This window comes from Carya illinoinensis, chromosome 9 (genome assembly GCF_018687715.1).
Source record: "Carya illinoinensis cultivar Pawnee chromosome 9, C.illinoinensisPawnee_v1, whole genome shotgun sequence".
NCBI lineage: Eukaryota > Viridiplantae > Streptophyta > Magnoliopsida > Fagales > Juglandaceae > Carya > Carya illinoinensis.
In genome coordinates, this window is record NC_056760.1 from 44,626,750 (window position 1) to 44,649,167 (window position 22,418).

The 22,418-nt window shown below is 39.8% G+C and overlaps 1 protein-coding gene across 1 annotated transcript; it reads left to right on the forward strand.

Moving 5' to 3' along the window:
- Nucleotides 1-1,127: 1,127 nt before the first annotated feature.
- On the forward strand, nt 1,128-2,591 carry LOC122275139 (protein LURP-one-related 8). The gene is made up of 2 exons (XM_043084100.1): nt 1,128-1,523; nt 1,618-2,591. Exons 1-2 carry the CDS (start codon nt 1,266-1,268, stop codon nt 2,029-2,031), a joined length of 672 nt encoding a protein of 223 aa, XP_042940034.1. The 5' UTR covers nt 1,128-1,265; the 3' UTR covers nt 2,032-2,591.
- The last annotated feature ends 19,827 nt before the right edge of the window (nt 2,592-22,418 follow it).

The window sequence follows — 22,418 nt, forward strand, 5'->3', positions numbered from 1 at the left end:
CTTTAATGTCTTAAAAAAAAAATCTGGAGTTTCTCAAATTATCCCAAGTTATCCCGTATGTTCAATTAATTGGACACGTAAAATAACCGTATCATTAATACATCATCATGTCCCTCGCACTTCATAGCACCGATCGATGGATTGTCATGTTTATATATAGCACTGTCCGTAACCTTGAGAAGGTCCCCACCTATGCTGCCGTGCAAAGTCACCGTCCCCAAAGGCCGGGTATATATATGAGAGTGATGTATTGACGATCCGCATGATCACAATTAATTACCCTTTCATCATCCGCATAACAATTGAATTAGCAATTGGCAACCTTATTAACTATTATGTTTTAATACAAGTGTATTTTAATAAAATATTAATTTTTTTATAAATTATTTTATAAAAATGTCATTCAACTGTGAAAAGGGTTTCGTAAATGATCGATAGTGCTTTTATCTTCTTTCTTTAAAAAAAGAAAAAACAGTCTGAGAAATGAAGTACAAGTTGCAGAGGGGGGGCATTATTTGCTTATTTTCTTCGTGGAATGAAAACAAACGGAGTAGTGATGCCATGTATTACTTAAATATTGAAACTGTTAATTTATGTTATCTATTCGTGACCATGTCCCGCATTACATATACTATTAAATATAAAATAGCAAGGACAAAAACAAAGTCAGGGGTCCGACAATTTGATTAGGTGGACCACAAAGGGAGTCGCACAAACCGCCCAAACCAATCAAGATAGCTATTTGCTCAATTTATTAATATGCAATACAATTCACGAATAAAACTAGTAAAAGAAGGATATATAAAAATATCTTGGGACCGGCCGCGAAATGGTCCTCAGCCACACAAATCTTTAATCTACTTATTTTAATAGGTCTTAATGATTTTTATCAGCCTTGCAAGTAAAGATAGTGGGGGAGGCTGAATGATTGTGATTTGTAATCAATTTTGTTTTTTAAGCAATTAAAATTCCTCATCGATATCACTTCAAGGACATTATCCACCACCCATAAGTCTTCCTCTTTACCAAAATAAAGTGATGTCTATCGTATGGTGGCGCATTAGCCTATTTCAACTTTTCTAGTGCCGCTTAACGTTTGTTGCCGTAGGATATTTAACAGATCGAGGATCATATAAAAATATATATGTTCGAGAAAAGGTATATAAATATGTTCCTGGAAGGGCGTTAAGGCAAGTTGCCTTGGCAACCTCAAATAGCAAATTAAAAGATCGTTTTTATTGTCTCCCTCCGTCTCTCTCACTAGAATGACAAGAGTATACCCCAGCAACGTAGCCGAGAGGCTCGAAACCACCACCACCTCATCCTCTCCCGCCGGAAGAAACGACAGCGCGGCAATTCTAACGGTTTGGAAGAAGTCTCTACTGTTCAACTGTAATGGATTTACGGTATTTGACGGCAAGGGAAATCTGGTTTTTAGAGTAGATAACTATGTGGCAAGTAATAAGGGCGAGATCGTTCTCATGGACGCTACCGGCAAGCCTATCCTTACCATCCGCCGCAAGGCATGTATCTCTCTCTCTCTCTCTCTCAAAACATTAACTGGTTGGATCTTGGCTGACCGGATATATTTATATATATGATGTGTATGATCATCAGAGGTTGAGCCTAGAAGACAACTGGCTGGTGTATGATGGAGAGTCGGCCGTCAATCCTCTATTTCTGGCGAGGAAGTACATGAATATCCTCAACACCAAGTACTTGGCTAGCGTCAGTTTAGGAACTGGTGGGAGTGGCTCATCATCGTTGTCCTCGTTATCGAGCTGCGGCGACGGCAAGAACGTACTTTATGAGATCGAGGGTTGTTTCGCACAAAGATGCTGCGTGGTGCTGGACAAAAAGAGGAGACGGGTAGCGGAGATCAAGCCGAAGGAGCCGGTGGGAGGAGTAGCCTTTGGACTTGATGTTTTCCGCCTTATCGTACAGCCCGAAATCGACGCACCGCTTGCCATGGCACTTGTCATCATTCTCGATCAGATGTTCGGATCTTCTAGACGCCTAATGTCCAAATAATTACCTAGCTAGCCATCTCCCTGGCTAGCTCACTCCCTCGTTAACTAATCATATATTCCACAGCAACGGATTGGATCGACGAAGAACATTCTTTTCCCAATCAAGCCGATCGATCATCCTTCACCATCACTTGTACGTACTGACTGTTACCGGCCTCCACCAACCGCTCTACCGCAGCACTATCTCCACCTCATGTCAGCCCCATTTTTCGTGCCTCCCCCCCGCCCTTCTTCCTCCTCTCTTTCTCTCTTGGTTGCATGGATATAATACATCTTCCCAGCCCCTTCTTTGCCTTTTTGGGTTATCTTCCACTTTCCCTGAAGAAACCTCGATCTCCTTTTCTTCCTTTAATTTTGTTTTTCTTTACAATAATATATCGTAGAAGCTTGGTTTTTCCTTTTATATACTAAAAAAAAAAAAAAGAATGCCCCAAGTGGGATTATGTGCGCGCAGATTCTGGAATCATAGGAGCTTTGTGATTATTTCACTTCATGTCAATTTCTGTCTGGAACATGGTCTTGGAATTATATATATGCATACCGGTTGTTCTTAATTGGAAATTCCATCAGTGTTATTTTTTTTTTTTTTTAATTTATTATCAAACATCGACAGTGTTATTCTTAAGTCTTAAAGATCTGGATAAACTCACAATCTCGAAGTTCAACTCATTTCCAAAACATGAGCTAGAAGAGACCCCATCAATTAGGCATCATGAGGTTTTTTCTACGCTGATTCATATATAGAGGTCGGGCGTCATTTGTGAACCGAATATGCTAAGTAGTGCCTGATTTTGTTCCCTTACCACACATATATTTTAATTTTTTTTACTTTTTTCTTAAAAATTAAGAAAGTTATTACTAATGAATTTGTGTATTTTTTTTTTTTTGCATGTTAAATATTGAAATATGTTTAAAAAATACTTGCAAGAAAAAGAAAAAAAAATTCAAATGCATTGGGAGTACACCCAACTGTACATGCTGGTCGGGCCCCTAGCTAGTATTGTCCTTTGTCAGCCCTTCATTTGGAATTTAGTCATTTCAAATTCCGCTACATCGGCTAAATAATAAAACAGTTTTGGCTTCACAAATTATTTAGCTACACAAATTAGAGAACTGCAGTCTGAAGTTGAAACAGTGAAGTAAAAGCTTAGTCTACCACAGAAACTAGGAAATATGTGCTAAAATGGATGAAATCAAAAGAAACCAACAGTATGAAAGTCCTAACAATATGAGGCAACTCAAAACCCTCCAAACTTCTCTAAACTCTCTATTGGAACGGGAGGATCTTCGGTGGAAGCAGCGTGCAAAAATTCATTGGTTAACACAAGGTGATAGAAATTCCAAATTCTATCATGCATGTGTAAACCAAAGAAGGAAGAAAAATAAGATAAAGTTGATAGAGGATGAGGATGGTAGGGTGATTACGGGAAGAGAGAACATAGCAAGAGGTTTCAGTAGTTATTTTCTGCAGGTCTTCACAAGCTCTTTTCCAGACCACAGCTGTATTGAAAGTAGTTTAAGGGGGATCTAACCGAGAATTTCATCTGATATGCAGACAGAATTAGACCTACCTTTTCATAGAGATGAGATAACAAGGGCACTAAAACACATGTCGCCTTTCAAATACCCCGGCCAGATGGGTTTAGTGCTGGTTTTTACAAAAACCATTGGGATATTGTGGGAGATGACATAACTGCAGCTGTTTTGGACTATCTAAACACTGGAAATATGGCTAAGGGTCTCAACCATACCCTTATAGCCTTGATTCCAAAAATAAATACCCCCTCTGCCATGCTACATTGTAGACCTATCAGCTTATGTAACGTTCTCTACAAATTAATTTCCAAGGTCCTAGCAAATAGAATCAAAAGGGTGCTGTCAAATATCATATCTTGGAACCAAAGCGCTTTTATCCCTAATAGACTGATTTCTGACAATGTTATGGTGGCTTATGAGTTACTACATTCTATGAGCTCAAGACACAAAGGTAAAATGGGTAGTATGGCCATTAAACTAGACATGTCCAAAGCGTATGATAGGGTGGAATGAGATTATTTGGAAGCTGTACTTCTAAGGCTAGGATTCACAGAAAATTGGACCAGCTTACTAATGGGGTGTGTTAAATCAGTGAGTTACTCAGTTCTAGTAAATGGGACTCCCGGTGAGACCTTTGCTCCTACAAGAGGACTAAGGCAAGGAGATCCTCTTTCTCCGTATATTTTTATTATGTGTGCTGAAGGCTTAACTTCACTTCTTCAAACAACGGAACGTAATGGCAGCATACAAGGAGTTTCGGCTTCTAAAGGGGGCCTTAAGATAAATCATCTCCTCTTCACCGACGATTGTGTCAGTTTTAGTAGAGCAAAAATGGAGGAATGGACTAGAGTTATGCACCTTCTAGCAATCTATGAAAGAGTATCGGGCCAAGTCCTCAATAAACAGAAAACCTCTCTGTTCTTCAGCTCCAATATCAAAGAAGAGTCAAAAGCTTTTATCCTCCAAGGGGCTGCAGGCATCTCTTGTGATGACTATAATAAATACTTGGGGCTTCCTACTCTAGTTGGGAGAACAAAATACAACACTTTTCATGGTCTAAAAGAAAAAATCTGGAAGCGGATGAATAGCTAGAAAAATACATTCCTCTCAACAGCTGGGAAAGAAATCCTAATCAAAAGTGTTCTACAAGCCATACCGACGTATACTATGAGCATTTTCAAACTCCCGGTAAGGTTGGTATGAGAAATAGAAAGGATGTTTTCAAATTTCTGGTGGAATCACAAGAAGGAAGGTAAAGGAATTCATTGGCGAAAATGGGAGAAGACGGGGAAATCAAAACAAGATGGGGGCCTGGGTTTTCGAGACATGCAGTGTTTCAACCGAGCGTTATTGGCAAAACAAGTCTGGAGAATTCACAAACATCCTTCCTCTCTAGTATCTCAGCTCTACAAAGAAAAGTATTTTAAGCACTCCCAGGTTCTGGAAGTAAAAACAAAAGCTGGTTCCTCTTATATTTGGCAAGGTCTATGCTCTATTTTGGACCTAGTCAAAAAGGGTTCAGTTTGGCGAGTCGGCAATGGTAATTCAATAAGAATATGGAAGGACAAATGGCTACCACAAGAAAAAACTTTTGAAGTACAAACTTGTCCCAATACGATTCCAGCAGCTTCTAAAGTATCTTGCCTCATTGACTTGTCTAATATGAGGTGGAAAACAGAGATGGTCAAAATCATTTTTAAACCAGAAGAAGCAAAAATAATTTGCAGCCTACCAATTAGTCTTAGAGGTGCAGCAGATTCATCCATTTGGGGCTATACAAAGAAAGGAGTTTTCATGGTTAGAAGTGCTTACTTTGTTGACTTGGACTCAAAACATCATAAATATGGGGAACTATCAGGATGCAAATAGGTTGTGTACCACTGGAAAGACATTTGGAGCTTGGAAGTTACAGGGAAAATAAAACAATTCCTATAGAAATTAGTCTCAAATCTCCTTCCCACTAAGGAAAATCTTTTCAAAAAGAAGGTGTTGGATAATCCTATTTGCCCGGTGTGTGATAGGGTAATAGAATCTACTCTACATGGTTTATGGGAGTGCCCGGCAGCAAGAGATGTTTGGGGGGATCGGGAATCACCAGTGGCAAAGTGGGGAAGCTCTTTTGATAGCTTTGCTGAGTTGTAGACTGAATTCTGTGACAGACTTGAAGCTAAGAGCTTGACCTTGGTAGCTGTAGTCTGTTATAGAATTTGACAAAGAAGGAATGATCTGGTTTTTAGAAATAGTTTCCATGGTCCGAAGACTGTGTTAAAGTCTGCCATTTCTGATTTGGAGTTCTGTTCTATAGCACAAAGTGAAAGCGTGGTTAGACAAAGTCCTATGACACATCAAGCTGCTGCATCTTTTTGGCACCCTCCCCCATCTACTTGGCTAAAAGTAAACTTTGATGCTAGCTTTAAAATGTCAGATTCGGTGATGGGAATGGGCATTATAGCCCGAGACTCAAATGGTGAGCCACATTTCATGTTGGCTGCACAAAAACCTTTGATACCCTCTGTTTTAATGGCCGAAGCGTATGCTTTGTTGAGAGCCTTTACTCTTTGTGATGAAATGGGAGCAGGCAGTGTTGTTTTTGAAGGGGACACAAAACTGGTGGTAGATGCTGTAAAGAACTCTACTCCAGATTTTGTATCGCATGGACAACTTGTTGAAGATCTCAAGCATGAGTTGAAGACTCACCCCAATTGGAAGCTGTTCTTTACCAGCAGAGGGAACAACAAAGTGGCTCATGAACTAGCTAGACTAGCTTTCTCTTGTGTAACAGAAACTGTTTGGATAGAGGAAGGGCCGGCTGTGGTCTCTTCACTTATATCCAGTGACAAACCTTGTGTTAGTGTTTGATGTTTTATAATATATCTCATTCCAAAAAAAAAGAAAAAAAACATTTTTGGCTTCACCAGTCTTGGGGTACAACAATTAAACAAGTAATCAAATAATGTTAGATATAATTATGAGTCATGTAATCATCGTGCATTTCTTTTGAGCTCAATATTAAAAAATTAATTATTATTATTATTATTATTATTATTATTATTATTATTATTATTATTATTATTATTATTATTATTATTATTTATGTGGATCTCATATTTACTCACTTTTATCAAAAGGAATGCGAAATACTTGCATATTCTATGAAAACAAAATACCATTTCTCTAAAACAATGAGTACTATAACAGTTCTTAATTTGTGATCAGTACTGGAGAGGACATAATGTCTACGGAGGCCCAAGGGGATCTGGGCCGTTAGCCAGGCCCGTGGCCTACCTCACTGTACAAGCTCTGATCAGTTTTGGGGAGGCTTGACCTGTTTGCAATATCAATGAGATAACTATTTAGAAGTAACATTGGGTAAAAGCGGTTACCATTTGAATTAAGTATGAGATGAATCCATCATCTCCAGGTTTGAGTTTCAAATAGAGGTTGAGTCCATTATCACACAATGACAAACATTTCGTGGAATCCCTATATAAGGGAAGAATCGAAGTACGTAAAAGACATCTGACTCATTGGTATTGAAAAGAATCTATACACTATGATCACTAACTTAGGCATCGAAAGCGTTCCAGCAAACCCCAAAGTCATCTTACTTTTTGGTTGCAGGTGGTCGTACGTTGGTGGTGGTGAAACACGTCCACAACAGTTGGCGCCGTCTATGGGATTTCTTGTCCTACAACTAGCGTGCTTTTCACATGCCCACCATAACTCAAACGCATGCAACTAGTGATCAAGAAGTGTCGTCAAGGAATATGGAGGGAAGAATGGTAGAGATTGAGGAAGTAATGAGAAAACTCATCGCTCAGTTGGAGGCAGTGTGGAAGGAGAATGAAGTCCTGAAGGTGAAAAACAGTCCGTCAGGAGAGGATTAAGGAGAAAGGGTGGAGACAGAGGCACACAGTGTGGCGTAGGGAAGACCCTTAAGGAAAATGAGGAGACGAAGAAAATGCATCACGATTTACAAAGCTTAATGGAAAAATATGAGGAAATGGCCAAAAAGATAGGGACATCTTCCTCGATCGATCTGTTGTTGTCCAGCACCAATCTACCATTCTCTGCAGAAATTATAGTGGTACCTTTGCTTTCGAAGTTCAAAGTCCCTTCTATAGATTTATATGACGGCGCTAAAGACCCCGTGGAACATTTAGAGACTTTTAAAGCCCATATGACGCTCCACGAATTCCCCGGAAAAATTTCATGTCGAGCTTTCCCCTTGACCTTGAAAGGAATGGTGAGAAGCTGGTTTGGGACACTGCAGCCAAGTTCCATGAATTGGGTTGGCAATTCTTAACCCAGTTCATGGTGAGTAGAAGGTGCAGGAGGCTAGTCGCATACTTGTTGGCCTTCAAGAAAGAGAAGATGAAAGTATGAAAGTGTATCTTACGCATTTTAATAAAGAGAGAATGACGGTTGATGATCAATATGAGAAGATTATGTTGGCCACACTACTCGGGGATATTTGGCTGAGTAGTCATTTCATGGCCGAGTTGGCTAGGAAGACCCCTCCACATTACGAGAATTTATGGATAAGCCTGACGACTTCCTCAATATCGAGGACACACTTATTGCCCTAACTACCTGGTCATGGGGAAAGAACGAACGTGAATCGAGAGGAGTTTAGAAGAAACATCAGGAGGGGGGACAAAAGGTAAAAAGGGACCAACACGATCCGAGACATGACTTTAATGTAAGAAGACATAACGGCGGTTACGTGCACTACTCCAACGTACATAATCGAGACAAGGTGAGAGAAGCCGGGTAAGATGATGGTAACAAGTGAAAAACTGGGAAATACTATACCTACCATAAAACAAACGGCCATAGAACTGAGGACTGCCACAACTTGAAGTGAAAGACTGAAGATATGTGAGACAATAGTGAGTTGGAGTGATTAGCCACCCAGAATGCTACCCCCCCGGCGACATGCAAGCAATCAAAAACTCGAGCACAAAAGTCAGTGAAGTGAAATCCCTAGATGATGGGGCTCCCCAAAGAGAGGAATGAGGTTGCAAGAACCTTGAGATCGGAGACCAAGGGTGGACATAGACCAAATAAACCCACCCCTGGGGAAGATACACACAATCGCCAAAGGATATGCTGGATGTGGTCCAACCTCCTTGGGAAGAAAGGCGTATGCAAGGTGGGCGAGATGTGAGGAAGTATACAATGTAGATAGGCTTGTCAAATAGCCTCGAATGTAGACTTTCCCCACCATATCGTTTGGCGAGGAAGATTGTCAAGGAGTCGTCTACCTGCATGATGATGCGCTAGCAGTAACAATGCTAGTGGAAAATTACACTAGGGGTGTACAAGAAACAGGGAAACCGGCCGTGACTGAATCAGACTGGCCTTCGGAGGCCGGAACAGGCCAAAACCGCCAAGGAACCGGTCGGTGGGCAGCAACGTTTTAGCAAAACTACCTATCATCGGTTCGGTCGCGGTTTGAAGCTGGCTCAAACCGCTAAACCGGCCGATGTAATAATACTTTTTTTTTTTTTAATTTTATCAATATGAAACGACGTCGTTCCACTTAAGTTTAAGTAGAATGGCGTCATTTTACTTTTACATCTGTGTTTTACACACAGATTAAATGGCGCCGTTTGTTATTAAACCAAACGGCGTCGTTTTGTCTATAAGGTGAGAAAAAAAATTAGAACGGCATCGTCTGGTATTTAACCAAACAACGCCGTTTAGATATTACATATCGTATTCTTCCTTTCTCCTTTCCATTTCTATGTTTCTAACCCTCTCTCTCTCTACTCTCTTAGACGAACGACGCCGCTGGAGGGGAATCGAGAACTGACCGTAAACCGTCAGAGAACCACCGGAGTTGATACGGTCGGTTGTTCTCCTCCCCATTGACCGGTTACGGTCGGTCCATCCACCATTTTCCCTCTCATCGGTCAGCGGCAGTTCTGCCCAAAAACCGTGCCGAAGGGGTCAATTTTCACCCCTAAATTACACCACAAGAAGGATACTAATTGATAATGGCAATTCGATAGACATCCCATTTTGGGACGGTTTTAGCAAAATGGGAATTAGTGCAGGTCAGCTACAACCTACACCCACCACGTTAAAGGGGTTCACCGAGGATGCCGTTCAACCTGTGGGGTCCATTGCTTTGCAAGTATCCATGGGCACAGATCCCCACTACCATGAGAGAGTTCTTGGTGGTGCGAACCCTGTTAGCGTACAATGCAATCATTGGATGACCCACTTTGAATTCACTAAAGGTGATCACTTCAACTCATCATCTAAAGACGAAATTTCCATGAAAATGAGAGTGGAAGAGGGGCGTGGCAAGCAAGTCTTGGCCCGAAAGTGCTATGTCCAGGAGCCCAAATAGGGAGAAACGGGGGACGTGAACCTCCCACCTCCACCTGAAATATTGATGACTGAAGTGGCAATAAGGGATGAAGATACGCTGAAGTGGGGGGAAGCAAACGAGGCTTTAGTGCTTCTCACTTTTGATGTAAATCATCCAGAAAGTTATGTAAAGATATGAACCAGGCTAACAAAGGAAGAAAAACAGCAATTGACCAACCTCTTTTTAGAGTATAAAGATTTATTTGCATGAAGTCACAAGGAACATGCCTGGAATAGATGAGGAGATCATCGAGCATAGGATGTTGGTGGCTGGGTTTATTAGAGAAGCACAATATCTAGAGTGGCTGTCAAATGTATTATTGGTGAAGAAATCCAACGGAAAAAGCGAGTGTGCATAGATTTCATGGATCTTAACAAAGCCTGCTAGAAGGACAGTTTTCTACTCCCACCGATAGATTTGATAGTAGATGCGACAACTGGGCATAAAGTGCTAAGTTTTATAGACATCAACTCAACATACAACCAGATCAGGTTGAATGAAGTTGACCAGGAAAAGACCTTTATAATAACAGATCGGGGGTTATGCTATTACAAAGTGATGCCTTTTGGATTACAATATGCTGGGGCGACATACCAACGGTTAGTAAACAAAATGTTCAAACATCAGATCTGGAGAAATATGGAGTTGTACATGGACGATCTACTAATAAAGAGAATGGAGTTTAGTTACCACGTAAAAGACCTGAGGGAGGCCTTTAAAATTCTACGATGATATCAGATGAAAATCAACTCGACCAAATGTGTGTTTGGGGTAAAGTCAGGAATGTTCCTCTGGTTTATGGTGTCGGAGAGAGGTATAGAAGCTAATCTCGAAAAGCTATGGGTGATCATCGAGATGGAGTCGCCTACAAACTTGAATGAGGTATAAAAACTGGTAGGAAGAATAGCGGCCCTTAACAAGTTTGTATCTAGATCAACATAAAAATTCCTCCCTTTCTTTTAGATACTTTAGAAAACCCAAGACTAGGATGACAGGTGTGAAGAAGCATTCACGCAATTGAAGGAGTACCTGACTCACCCGCCACTACTCAGCCAAACCAAACAAGGGGAGCCTCTATCGTTGTATTTGGCTGTGACCCTAGATGTCATTTTAGCACGCTAGTAACAGAAGATGGGAAAGAACAGAAGCCAGTATATTATGTAAGTAGGGCCCTGAGAAGAGCTGAGGCCAGATATCCAAAAATCGAGTTAGTTGCCTTCGTCGTAGTGATAGCATCAAGGCAATTACGACCTTACTTTCAAGCTCATCCGATAAAGGTGGTTACCTCATCGCCTCTATAGAATATATTACAAAAGCCAGATACCTCGGGACGGTTGGTCAAGTGGTCTATTGAGCTAAGCGAGTATGACATCAGTTATGTGCCTAAAAGTATCGTGAAAGGGTAGATCCTGGCTGACTTCCTAGCAAACTTTTCAAGTTTCTAAGAAGAGGTCCCTAAGTCACCTAAGAAGAAGCCATGGAAAGTATATATGGATGGGTCATCCTGTCGAGCATGAGGAGGTGTTGGAGTGTATATGCTGTCAAGTGATGGGGAAGAATCGTACCAAGTGTTCGATTAAATTTCAAGGTAACTGACAATGAAGTCTAGTACAAAGCAGTACTAGAGGGGCTAGCAATGTAAAGGCACTAAGAGATAGAGATGAAAGCTAATTCATAGGTCATAGTCAAACAAATCACAGGGGAGTATTTGGCAAAGGGAGTCAAATTAATAAAATACCTCAATCAGGTTCAAGATTCTTCAAATTGAGCGAATACCTCGATGAGATAATTTCAAGGCTGATCAGTTAGCACGAGCGACGTCAACAAAGCTAGAAGATGCCTTGCCCTTAAGGGTTAATCTTTGAGCAGTAGACACTCTGACAATAGGGGGGGAGACTTTACATATTGGAGAAAGTATGCCAGGATGGGCCGATAGCATAATCAAATCTCTGGAGACAGGGGGCTTTCCCCTCTCTCGAGTGGAGGCTAGGAATATTAGTAGGGCGGCAAGATTCAATATAGTAGAAGGGATACTATATTGGTGAGGTTTTTTGAACCTGATGTGAGGTGTATAACGAAGGAAGATGCCAAGGAGATGGGTCCTATGCTTCCAAGCAAAGGGGGAACCAAATTCATTATCGTAATTGTTGACTACTTCACGAAGTGGGTGGAGGCTGAGGAGATGGCGATAGTAATGGTCCAAAGGGTAACAAAATTCTTGTGAAAAACTGTGGTATACAGATTCAGAATACATCAATGTATCATATTTGACAACAACAGACAGTTTGACAATAATGGTGTGTGAAGCAAGAAATCAAAGTTAAATACTCTTCCCCAAGACATCCACAGACGAACAAAAAGGTTGAGGCAACCAACAAAATCATCGTTAGGATACTCTAGAAAAAGATAGGCGAGAAGAAATGACTATGGGCTGAAGAACTTCTGGAGATTTTGTGGGGTTACAGAAGCACACCAAAAACCTCAATAGGTGAGATACCATTCGCTTTAGCAAATGGGAGCGAAGCCATGGTACTAAAAGAAGTGGGGTTGCCAAGCCACAGAAGGAAAAAATTTGACCCAAAAACAAACGAGGAGAGATTGGAGGAAAACTTGGATTTGCTAGAGGAAGCTAGAGTAGACACAGAGGCCAGAGTAACGGCTTCTAAAAGGAAAGCAGAACAATACTTCAATAAAAGGGTGAGGCCCAGGTCCTTCAAGGTTGGCAACTTGGTTTTGAAAGAAAAAGGGGTAACCACGACAGAAGAAGGGAAATTGGGCCAACGATGGGAAGGCCAGTAGGTGGTAGTTGCAAGTCACTGATTAGGAGTTTACCACCTCAAAGACGCCACAAGGCGAGAGCTTCCTCATCCTTGGAATGTAGAGTACCTAAGGAAATACTACATTTAAATGAGAGATATGTAAATAATTATATTTTTCTATTCTACTTATTCAATAATAAAACGCCTGCATGTGTTTTCCTTTCCTTTCACTATTCAATTTTATTCAACTTTTGTTTTCACACCTCTTGCCAAAAATCATGTGGTCGAGTAACTCTTCGACTAACTTTGCTTTAAGGTAAAGCGGTTGAGATAATCCCCTGTTACATCTCTTGCCAAGAGTTGCACGGTCGAGGGACTCTCCTGCCAAAGTAACATGGTCGAGGAACTCTCCCACTAACTTTGCTTTAAGGTAAAATGGTCTAGGTGATCTCCCATTACACCTCTCGACAAGAGTTACGCGGTCGAGGGACTCTCTCGCCACACTTTCCTTGCCAAAGTGACGTGGTCGAGGAACTATCCCACTAACTTTGCTTTAAGCTAAAATGATCAAAGTGATCTCCTGTTACTCCTCTCACTAAGAGTTGCATGGTCGAGGGAATCTCCCACCACACTCTTCACACCAAAGTGACGTGATTGAGGAACTCTCCCACCAACTTTGCTTTAAGGTAAAAAGGTCGAGGGGACCTCTCGTTACACCTCTCGCCAAGAGTTGCACAGTTGAGAGGCTCTCTTGCCGAAATCTTCTCGCCAAAAGTGAAGTGGTTGAGGAACTCTCCCACTAAATTTCTTTTAAGGTTGCACGGTCGACGTGATCTCCTGTTACAACTCTTGCCAAAAGTTGCGTGGTCGAGGGACTCTCTCACCAAACTCTTCTTGCCAAAAGTTATGTGGTCAAGTAACTCTCCCACTAACTTTAGAGTTACTCACCTGTCAGAACCCCATACTTTGTGGCCCACAGCCAAGCCACCAACCATGCCATGACAAGCCTTGATGGGCTCATGGTTGATGCCCTGACACTACAACAGCCATGCCTTGACAAGCAAGAGGCACCCAACAAGGTTAGTGATCTTGCGTAGCCCAACGCACGACAAGGCATGCACACGCCCATGCGTATGCCCCTGCACTGCATGCCAGGCCAACACCCAGGCCCTTGCTTGAGCCATGTAAGTAAAGCTCGTGTGTGCTCTATGTGCTGATACAAGTCATAAAACTTTGGAATGTCTTGCTTTGCCAATGTGTTCAAAGAATGGTATAGAGCAACCTCATAGTCTAAATTGGGTGGGTCGACCTCAAAATCCACCAATGTCAAACACTTATACTCCAATATGGAGGAATCACCCTAATTTTTCATGGATAAATGATCAAGGACAATCAAGCAAGCTAGCTACACCTTCTTAGAGTAATTTTCAGTAGTTTCCCATGGTTCAATATCAGTAGCCTTTTCAACCTCCTAACAAATCACTGATGATACAATTGCTCAAATTACTATCACTTTTCAGCAATTTATGGCAAGCCAAAATGCACCCAACACTCAAAATTCTCAGGCCATCAATGAAATCAGAGGCACACTTAGCAAAATGACAACCACTCTGAACACTTTAAAGAAGGGTAAATTTCCAGCTCAAGGTTAACCCAACCCACAAGTGTACAAGCAATCACAAGTGCATTTAGTTGAGAATGAAGACATTAAATCAGTGAAAGTTGTTATCACACTTAGGAGTGGTAAGCAAGTTGAGCGACCGGATGCTCTTGAGCAAGTTGTATCACGGTCATTAGTTGAAGATGATTTTGAGCCTAAATAATTTCCAAAAGCCTTGGAAGATGCATTGGAGTTACCTAAAGCACATGTTAACCAAAGTGGGGATCAATAAAAAGAGATTGAGTCTTTGGATCAGAAAATTGAGGATTTGAGGATGGAGTATGTCCCTGCAGCACCATACTCTCAAAGATTATTGTCAGCTACCAAGAGTAAATAGCAACAAGACATTTTAAAGGTGTTCAGGCAAGTAAAAATTAATATTCCGCTATTGGAGGTCATTCAACAAATTCCTTCTTATGCCAAGTTTTTGAAAGAACTATGTACAGTGAAGAGACAATTGAATATGAAGAAGAAAGCCTTTCTAACAAAACAAGTTAGTACGATCATTCACCATGAGACTCCTCCAAAGTATAGAGATCTAGGCTCTCTTATAATTTTCATCATGATTGGTGAATCCCAAATTGCTAGAGCCTTGATGGATTTGGGCTACAATGTGAATTTGTTACCATACTCACTTTATGAGCAACTTGGGCTGGGAGACTTAATGGCAACTACACTCATGCTACAATTAGCCAATAGGTCAATCAAGAAACCAAGGGGAGTTGTGAAAGATGTGCTTGTGCAAGTTGAAAGATTTTACTATCCAGTTGACTTTGTAATTCTAGATATATAGCAATTGAATGTCAACAACTCTCAAGCTCCTGTCATCCTTGGAAGACCATTTCTAGCTAGTCAAATGCTTTGATCAATTGCAGAAGTGGTGTTCTGAAGCTTACTTTTAGGAACATGGCACTTGAGTTGAACATTTTCAATGCTTGCAAAATGCCAGATCATCTTGATGACACAAGTGATTTGAATGCTATAGAGGATTTGATGTCAACAGAAATTTTTTTTATGAGTTTATTTTTTAGACATATGAATTTTTACTTAATGAGAAAATTGACCATGCTAATGAAAATATCCTTGAAGTTTTGGACTATTTTGCAGATTTTTCTTTACCACTTGAGGTACAAGTTGTAGGCGCAAAATGGCAACCCTAGTTTCAGACTCTACCACCACCAGACATACTTAAATCTTCAGAGGAAGAAGTTCCCTAGCTGGAATTGAAACCACTTCCTAAAGATTTAAAATACGTCTTTCCTGGTCCTGAAGAAGGCACTTTCCCTGTGGTCATTTCTTCAAAGTTAAATAAAAGGCACAATTGGGTGGACAATAGCCGACATCAAAGGTATTGATGTTGCTGTTTGTACCCACAAAATCCATCTTGAGGAAAATGTTAGACTATTTTGAGATGCTCAACGTAGGCTTAACCTTACTATGAAGGAAGTTGCCAAAAAAGAAGTGCTCAAGCTATTTGCAGTGGTTATCATTTACCCCATCTCAGATAATAAGTGGGTAAGTCTAACTCAATTGGTACCTAAAAAATCTGGTTTGACTGTTGTAAAAAATGAGAAAAATGAATTAATTCCAACTAGGATGGTCACTGGCTGGAGGATGTGTATTGAACTATTGATTATAGAAAACTTAATTTAGCCAATAGAAAAGATCATTTTCCTTTACCATTTTTGGATCAAATTTTAGAATGTGTGGCTGATAATGTATTTTACTGTTTCTTAGATGGATTTTCTGGCTATTACCAAAATGCTATAGTGCCTGAGAACTAGGAGAAGACCACCTTCACCTCTCCTTTTGGCACTTTCGCTTTTAGCAGAATGCCTTTTGGTTTATGTAATGTTCCAGATACTTTAAAGAGATGCATGATGATTATTTTTTCTGATATGATTGAGGATATTTGTGAAGTATGCATGGATGATTTCTCTATTTTTAGAAAAACAAAAATTAGAGTTGTTTACATAATCTGGCTTGTGTTCTTCAGAGATGCGAAGAAAAAAATTCTTTTGCTTAATTAGGAGAAATGTCAATTTATGGTTACTTGTGGCATTGTTTTAGGTCATATTGTTTCTTCTAAAGGTATAAAGGTCTACAAGGTGAAACTTAAATTAATATCTAAACTTCCTATCCCTATGATAGTTAAATATATTTGTTCTTTTCTTGGTCATGCTGGCTTTTATAGACGCTTTATTCAGGAGTTTAGTTCTATTGCAAAACTTTTGTGCACTCTTTTACAAAATAAGGTTGAATTTTTTTGGTTCAATGAGTGCCAACAATCTTTTGATACCCTTAAGGAATCGCTTACCATTGCCCCTATTATGCAATCCCCACAGTGGGACCTCCCCTTTGAAATCATGACTGATGCAAGTGACTATGCCTTAGGGGCTATTTTGGGTCAGCATGTGGATAACATGCCTTCTGTGATTTACTATACTAGTAAGACCTCAAATGATGCCTAGAAAATTTACACCACTACTGAAAAAAGAATTGGTTGCAGTAGTTTTTGCACTTGGGCTTTGATTCTTGGTTCCTCTGTTACTATTTTCATTGACCACTCTGTATTGAAGTATTTGTTGGCTAAGAAAGACGTGAAACCACGCTTAATCTGCTAGATTTTATTACTTCAAGAGTTCAACATCACCATTAAGGATAAGAAATGAGTCGAAAACGTGGTGGTTGACCATCTCTCTAGATTGCCACTATGCTCCTCTTCAAATGTCATCCTTCCTCTCGATGATAGTTTCTCAGATGAGTAGCTATTTGCAATTCAAAAAGCTCCCTAGTTTACTGACATAGTTAACTATTTGGTGACTAAGCAAATGCCTTTTGAATGGTCCATCCAAGATAAGCGCCGATTATGAGGTAGGACACTTCTACTTTGATGATCCGTACATTTTCAAATATTATTTAGACTAATTGATTCGAAAATGCATTCCTGGTGATGAGCTTTCTTCTGTGTTGAGATTTTGTCATATGGGTGCATGTGGTGGTCAATTTATAGCAAAAAAAAAAAAAAAAAAAAAGATAGTAGCTAAAATTTTGCAAAGCTGATTTTATTGGCCTTCCATGTTGAAAGACAGTTACAATTTTTGTAAGGCGTGTGGGTCTTCTCATAATTGGGATTCATTACCACAAGAGACATGATGCCCCTTTCCTCTATTCTTAGTCTAGAAATCTTTAAATGTTGGGGAATAAACTTCATGGGACGTTTTACAATTTCCTTTGGGAACACATACATTTTATTGGTTGTGGACTATGTTTCAAAGTAGGTTGAGGTTGTCGCTTGCAAAACAAATGACCATCATGTTTTGCTAAACTTTTTACAATCTCTATTTGCTCACTTTGGCATGCATAAAGTTATCACTAATGATAGGGGTTCTCATTTTTGCAACAAACTATTTCTACACTCATGAAGAAATATGGTATCATACACCGGGTTTTCACCCCCTATCACCCAAACAAATGAGTAAGCTAAATTGACAAAAAGAGAAATAAAAACCATTTGGGAGAAAACTATCAATCCTAATAAGAAAGACCGGTCAATTAAGCTTCTTGATGCTTTGTGGGCTTGTAGGATAGCTTTTAAAACTAATCTAGGATGTCTCCTTATCGATTAGTTTATGGTAAAGCTTGTTATTTAGCTATTGACATTCAACATCGAGCTCTTTGGGCTATAAAATATGTTAACATATCACTTGATGAAGTTTCAGAATCGAGAAAATTGCATATCGATGAATTGGATGAAGCTCATCGAAATGCTTATGACAATGCTTAGCTGGCAAAGGAATATATGAAAATTTTACATGATAAAAAAATTCATCCCAATCATTTAACACTTGAATAGGAAGTTCTTCTTTATAACTCTCGTTTACATGTTTTTCCTAATAAATTGAAATCTTGTTGGAATGGTCCCTATGTTACAGGTAAAATTCATTCTCATGGGACAGTAGAAATTCAGAATTCTAAGAGTAGTACCTCTTTAACTATTAATGGTCAGCGCCTTAATCCTTTTATTTCCACTTATGATCCAAGTGACGAAACTCTTTTTGTCTAGACACCTTGTGACTTTTGAGTGTTGTTTCTTTTATTGCTTCTCTTTGCTTTTTCTTTAATATTTTATTTTCTTTGGTTAATTCCTTGCGTTGCTTGCTTTTCTTTACATTGTTTTTCTTCTCTGTTAGCATTGAGGACACTGCATTGTTTAGTTAGAGGGAGGGAATTGCAAAATCATTGTTCAATTAGGGGGAGGGAATTGCATTTTGCAATTATGTGCTGCCATGTTATAGAGCCTTAATGTGATTAGGCTGAATGAGTAAATTGTTGATTCATAGTTTGATAGTGATTGTTATTGAACTTTATAATCAATGCATGATAGACAACCTTTCCTTTATAAGCATTCGATTTCGACAGTGATGAATCATGGATAGTGATAGAACTTCTCTGATTTCTAGTTTTGGAAGTATGCTGAGAATGACCCTAGAATTAATTTTCATGGGATGAAGGGCAAAGCATTTTAGAAGATAACTATTCTTTTATGTTACACCTCATAGTTGTTTTCATTTACTTACCACTTGATCAGAATAGAGAGAAATATACTGCAGGACTACTAAGTTGTGCTTTATAAAAAAAAAAAAAAAAAAATGCAACAGCAAGAGTCAAGTATGGGTAACTTAGTGAAATTTTCTGAGTAAAAGGCTAGAAAGAGTTGCCCAAACTTTGAGAGTTGGGAAGTTAACAAATAAATGAATGAATGGTTTTTGAACAGAGTTGGCATGAAAACTGCTAGACCCTTTAGCTTTGAAGTGGTGAAGATCAGTAATAATCAATATTCAAGTGGAAGATCTTTAGGATGCTCAATGATAAAAATAAAAATAAAAATAAAAAAAAAGGAAGAAGAAGAAGAAGAAAAGAAAAAGTAAAAAAGAAGAAGGAAATTAAGGTATAAGGTTGTAAACTTCCTATAGTTTTGCCTCAATCCAATGTGGAAGAGATATTGAGTAATCTATTGAAGTTGCTTACATTGATTTGAATTTGTGAGAGGTAACATCACTGTGTTTGAGAATTCAAGTTGCTTGGCTGGTGTGGTTATGTGTGAAATATTGTCTATGGCAATATTATGTTCAATTATATTTTACTGTTTTGCTAAGAGACTAGCAAAATACTAATTTGAGGGTGTGATTGAATTATAATATTGTAATTATTTTACACTTTAATTCAATTGTTCACGCTGAGCAAAAATTTCTGTTGAAGTCGACTAAATTTTAGGGGTATTAATAATGTAAATTTTCTATTAATAATGTCGTTTTACCATTAATAATGTAAGTTTGACAGGGAGAGATACTAGGTGAAACCAAACCATCTGTCGGGTGTTCAACACTAGGCACAATTTTTTGGGCGGTGCCTTCAACTTCAAGCATCAAATGTAGTTCCTAAAAGGAGGAAATATTTCCCAGCAAAATCATTGGAGTCAGTAATGCTAATGCTATGGTAGCCAAGGATTGATGGGGTATCTGCCTTTGTTAATTCGCTTAGGTATCAGTGGTGAGCGCGAGACATCTCATCAATAATAATCAGACTGAGTACTGCACGTATCTTGAATAATGAATGAAGACAATGATTGATGTGAAAGGATCGGAAAAGAAGACAGGTAGGTGATAGCCGGTGAGTGGAAGCAAAATTAGTAAATCAAGGCCTATGAGCTCAGGAACGTGCCATTTGTTGTTAAAAATTGGCTTTTAATTTCATTGCTTTGAATTGATCATATTGCACTACCAAATTAACGCTATCGACCCCTACCCCAACCCTAACCGGCCAGCCATATGGATTTTCGTTCCATACGAGTGATATACGATGGATGGGAGCACTTAATAACATAGATGGTTGTCAAAGCATTTCCAGTCGAACTTTTTCCCACCTATATAACTAAAAGTGCCCATGTCGTTTCCTCTCTCCCAGTGACCCCAAATTCTCTCGAATCCCATTAATTTTAATTCCATCACCCCCTCAATGACACGTATATTTTGAAACTAAAATAGAACAAAGATGAAAAGGACTATCAACGAACAACTCTTTCAAGACACGAAACAAATGAGAAGACGTCGGTGCCTTATTGCCCTAGGAGCAACACTTTTCTTACTTGCACTACTATTCATAATCTCCTTGACTTTAGCCCTCACCATGTTTAAGCCCAACCACCCACAATTCAGCCCCTTTCTTCCACCATTGATGGCATTGCTCCTTGTGTCTCATTCCCTTCCATTCAGGTTGAACTCAATCTCACCCTCGACCTCAAGCTCCTTGTTGAGAATCGAAACCATGCTAGCTTCAAGCATGGACAAGGTAAGAGTCTCTTGTTATACCAAGGAAACCAAGTAGGAGAGGCTGATATCTACCCAGGTCTGATTCCTGCAAGGTGCTTAGCAACACTTCCTTGTTGCCTCAAGCTCGAGGTGGAAGAGTTAGCCTCCAACTTGATAGGCTTGATCAATGACGTAGTAGGTGCATGGCGAACTCGATATGGAAACAAATACCAGAATTCCAGGCAAGATTTCCTTCTTGGGGATTTTCAGAAAGCTCGTTTTTGTTGTAAATGAATGTCAGCTGACCATCTCTGTTCTAGACATGACTATCAGACGCCAAACTTGCAAGGGCATGACCAAGTTGTGAAAGGATGGAGGACTTCGGTAGTGGAAGTCTTCCGCTCTAATCAAAATATTTGAGTCTCCGCATCTGTATGGAGCGCGATGGTTCAATTCTTGGGTTCAGCCATCATCTACATCTTACCAACAACCCCTCTTAGATTTTGGCTTCGCTACAAGGCCGCGGGAATGAAGATATGCATACCTAGTTTGAACTCAAAGCCCTAACCAGGGTCTTTATCATAGATTCCAGAAAATGCAGTTCACTTGGGGAAACATAAACATATGCACAACATTAATTTTCTCAGGTATAAATTAAAACAATTTCAAAATCTAGTGTTGTGAAAAAATGGGTAATAGATTTTTTATGAGCAAATCAAGAGGAAGGGAAAATTACTTCCGTGCCTCGAGGAAGAATGGATTTTCTTACAACCAAGGAATATTACTCCCCAAACATCCTTTTTTCATATGAGGAAAATACAAAAACATTAACTCAGATATAATCCAAGACATAAAGTGGAAGATTAAGGACATAATAATTCATTTCATCGTTCTTCTATAGTACAAATTTGTTATAGATCCACTTCAAAAGAAAAAAAAAAAAATTGTTATAGATCAATAATCGAATTGAAGCAATTCTTGGGGCCTAACAGCTCTATTCTATAATTCCATATAAAGATCACGGAAAGCCCTTCAAGATAATCATAAGGTTCATTCAATTACTACAACAAAAATTTCTTTTAATGACGCTTTGGAATTGGTGACAGTCTCCAAACCATCACAAAATATCAGTTTTAGGGCTGTTCATCCGGGTTCCGACCCGGAAATCCGGGTATATCCAACCCGGAATCTGGATTTGAAATCTGGGCCGGAGATCTGACCCGGGTTAACCCGGGTCAGATCCGGGCCGAAACCCGGATGAACCCGGGTTTTGTAAAACCCGGATTTCGGGTTCCGGATTACAGCTTTTTTTTTTTTTTTTTTTTTTTTTTTTTTCTGTGGTCTGGAGGGTCCCACCCTGGAGCCGACTCCCTCACGCTTACCCACCACGATTGTACCTAGAAGACCTGCACAACGATTGGTGGCGATTCGCAGGAAACGGAGCTCGAAGAAGAGGTCCCACGAGTCAGCAACAGCGTCGTCCTCTGCTACGTCCTCCCCGGTTGTTCGGCTGCAGGCTCTCAATCTCTTCTCCCAGAAAGCACGGAGACCAGAGAGACAACTCATGTCCTAATGTGAGGATCATACAGTTGCAGGGTCAGCAGCGATGAAGGGCTCGAGGCATATACTGCAGGAGTCTTCGAAAGCATCATCGGGAACTCCAGAGGAGGAAGATGCAGCTGAAACCACCAGATTCTGCAAAGAAGAAGACGGAAAAGAAGAGGGAGCAATATTTGCCAT

Coding starts and splice junctions, on each gene's coding strand:
- LOC122275139 (XM_043084100.1), top strand. CDS start 1,266: ATGACAAGAGTATACCCCAGCAACGTAGCCGAGAGGCTCGAAACCACC. Junction 1,524..1,617: donor TCCTTACCATCCGCCGCAAG/GCATGTATCTCT, acceptor TATGATCATCAG/AGGTTGAGCCTAGAAGACAA.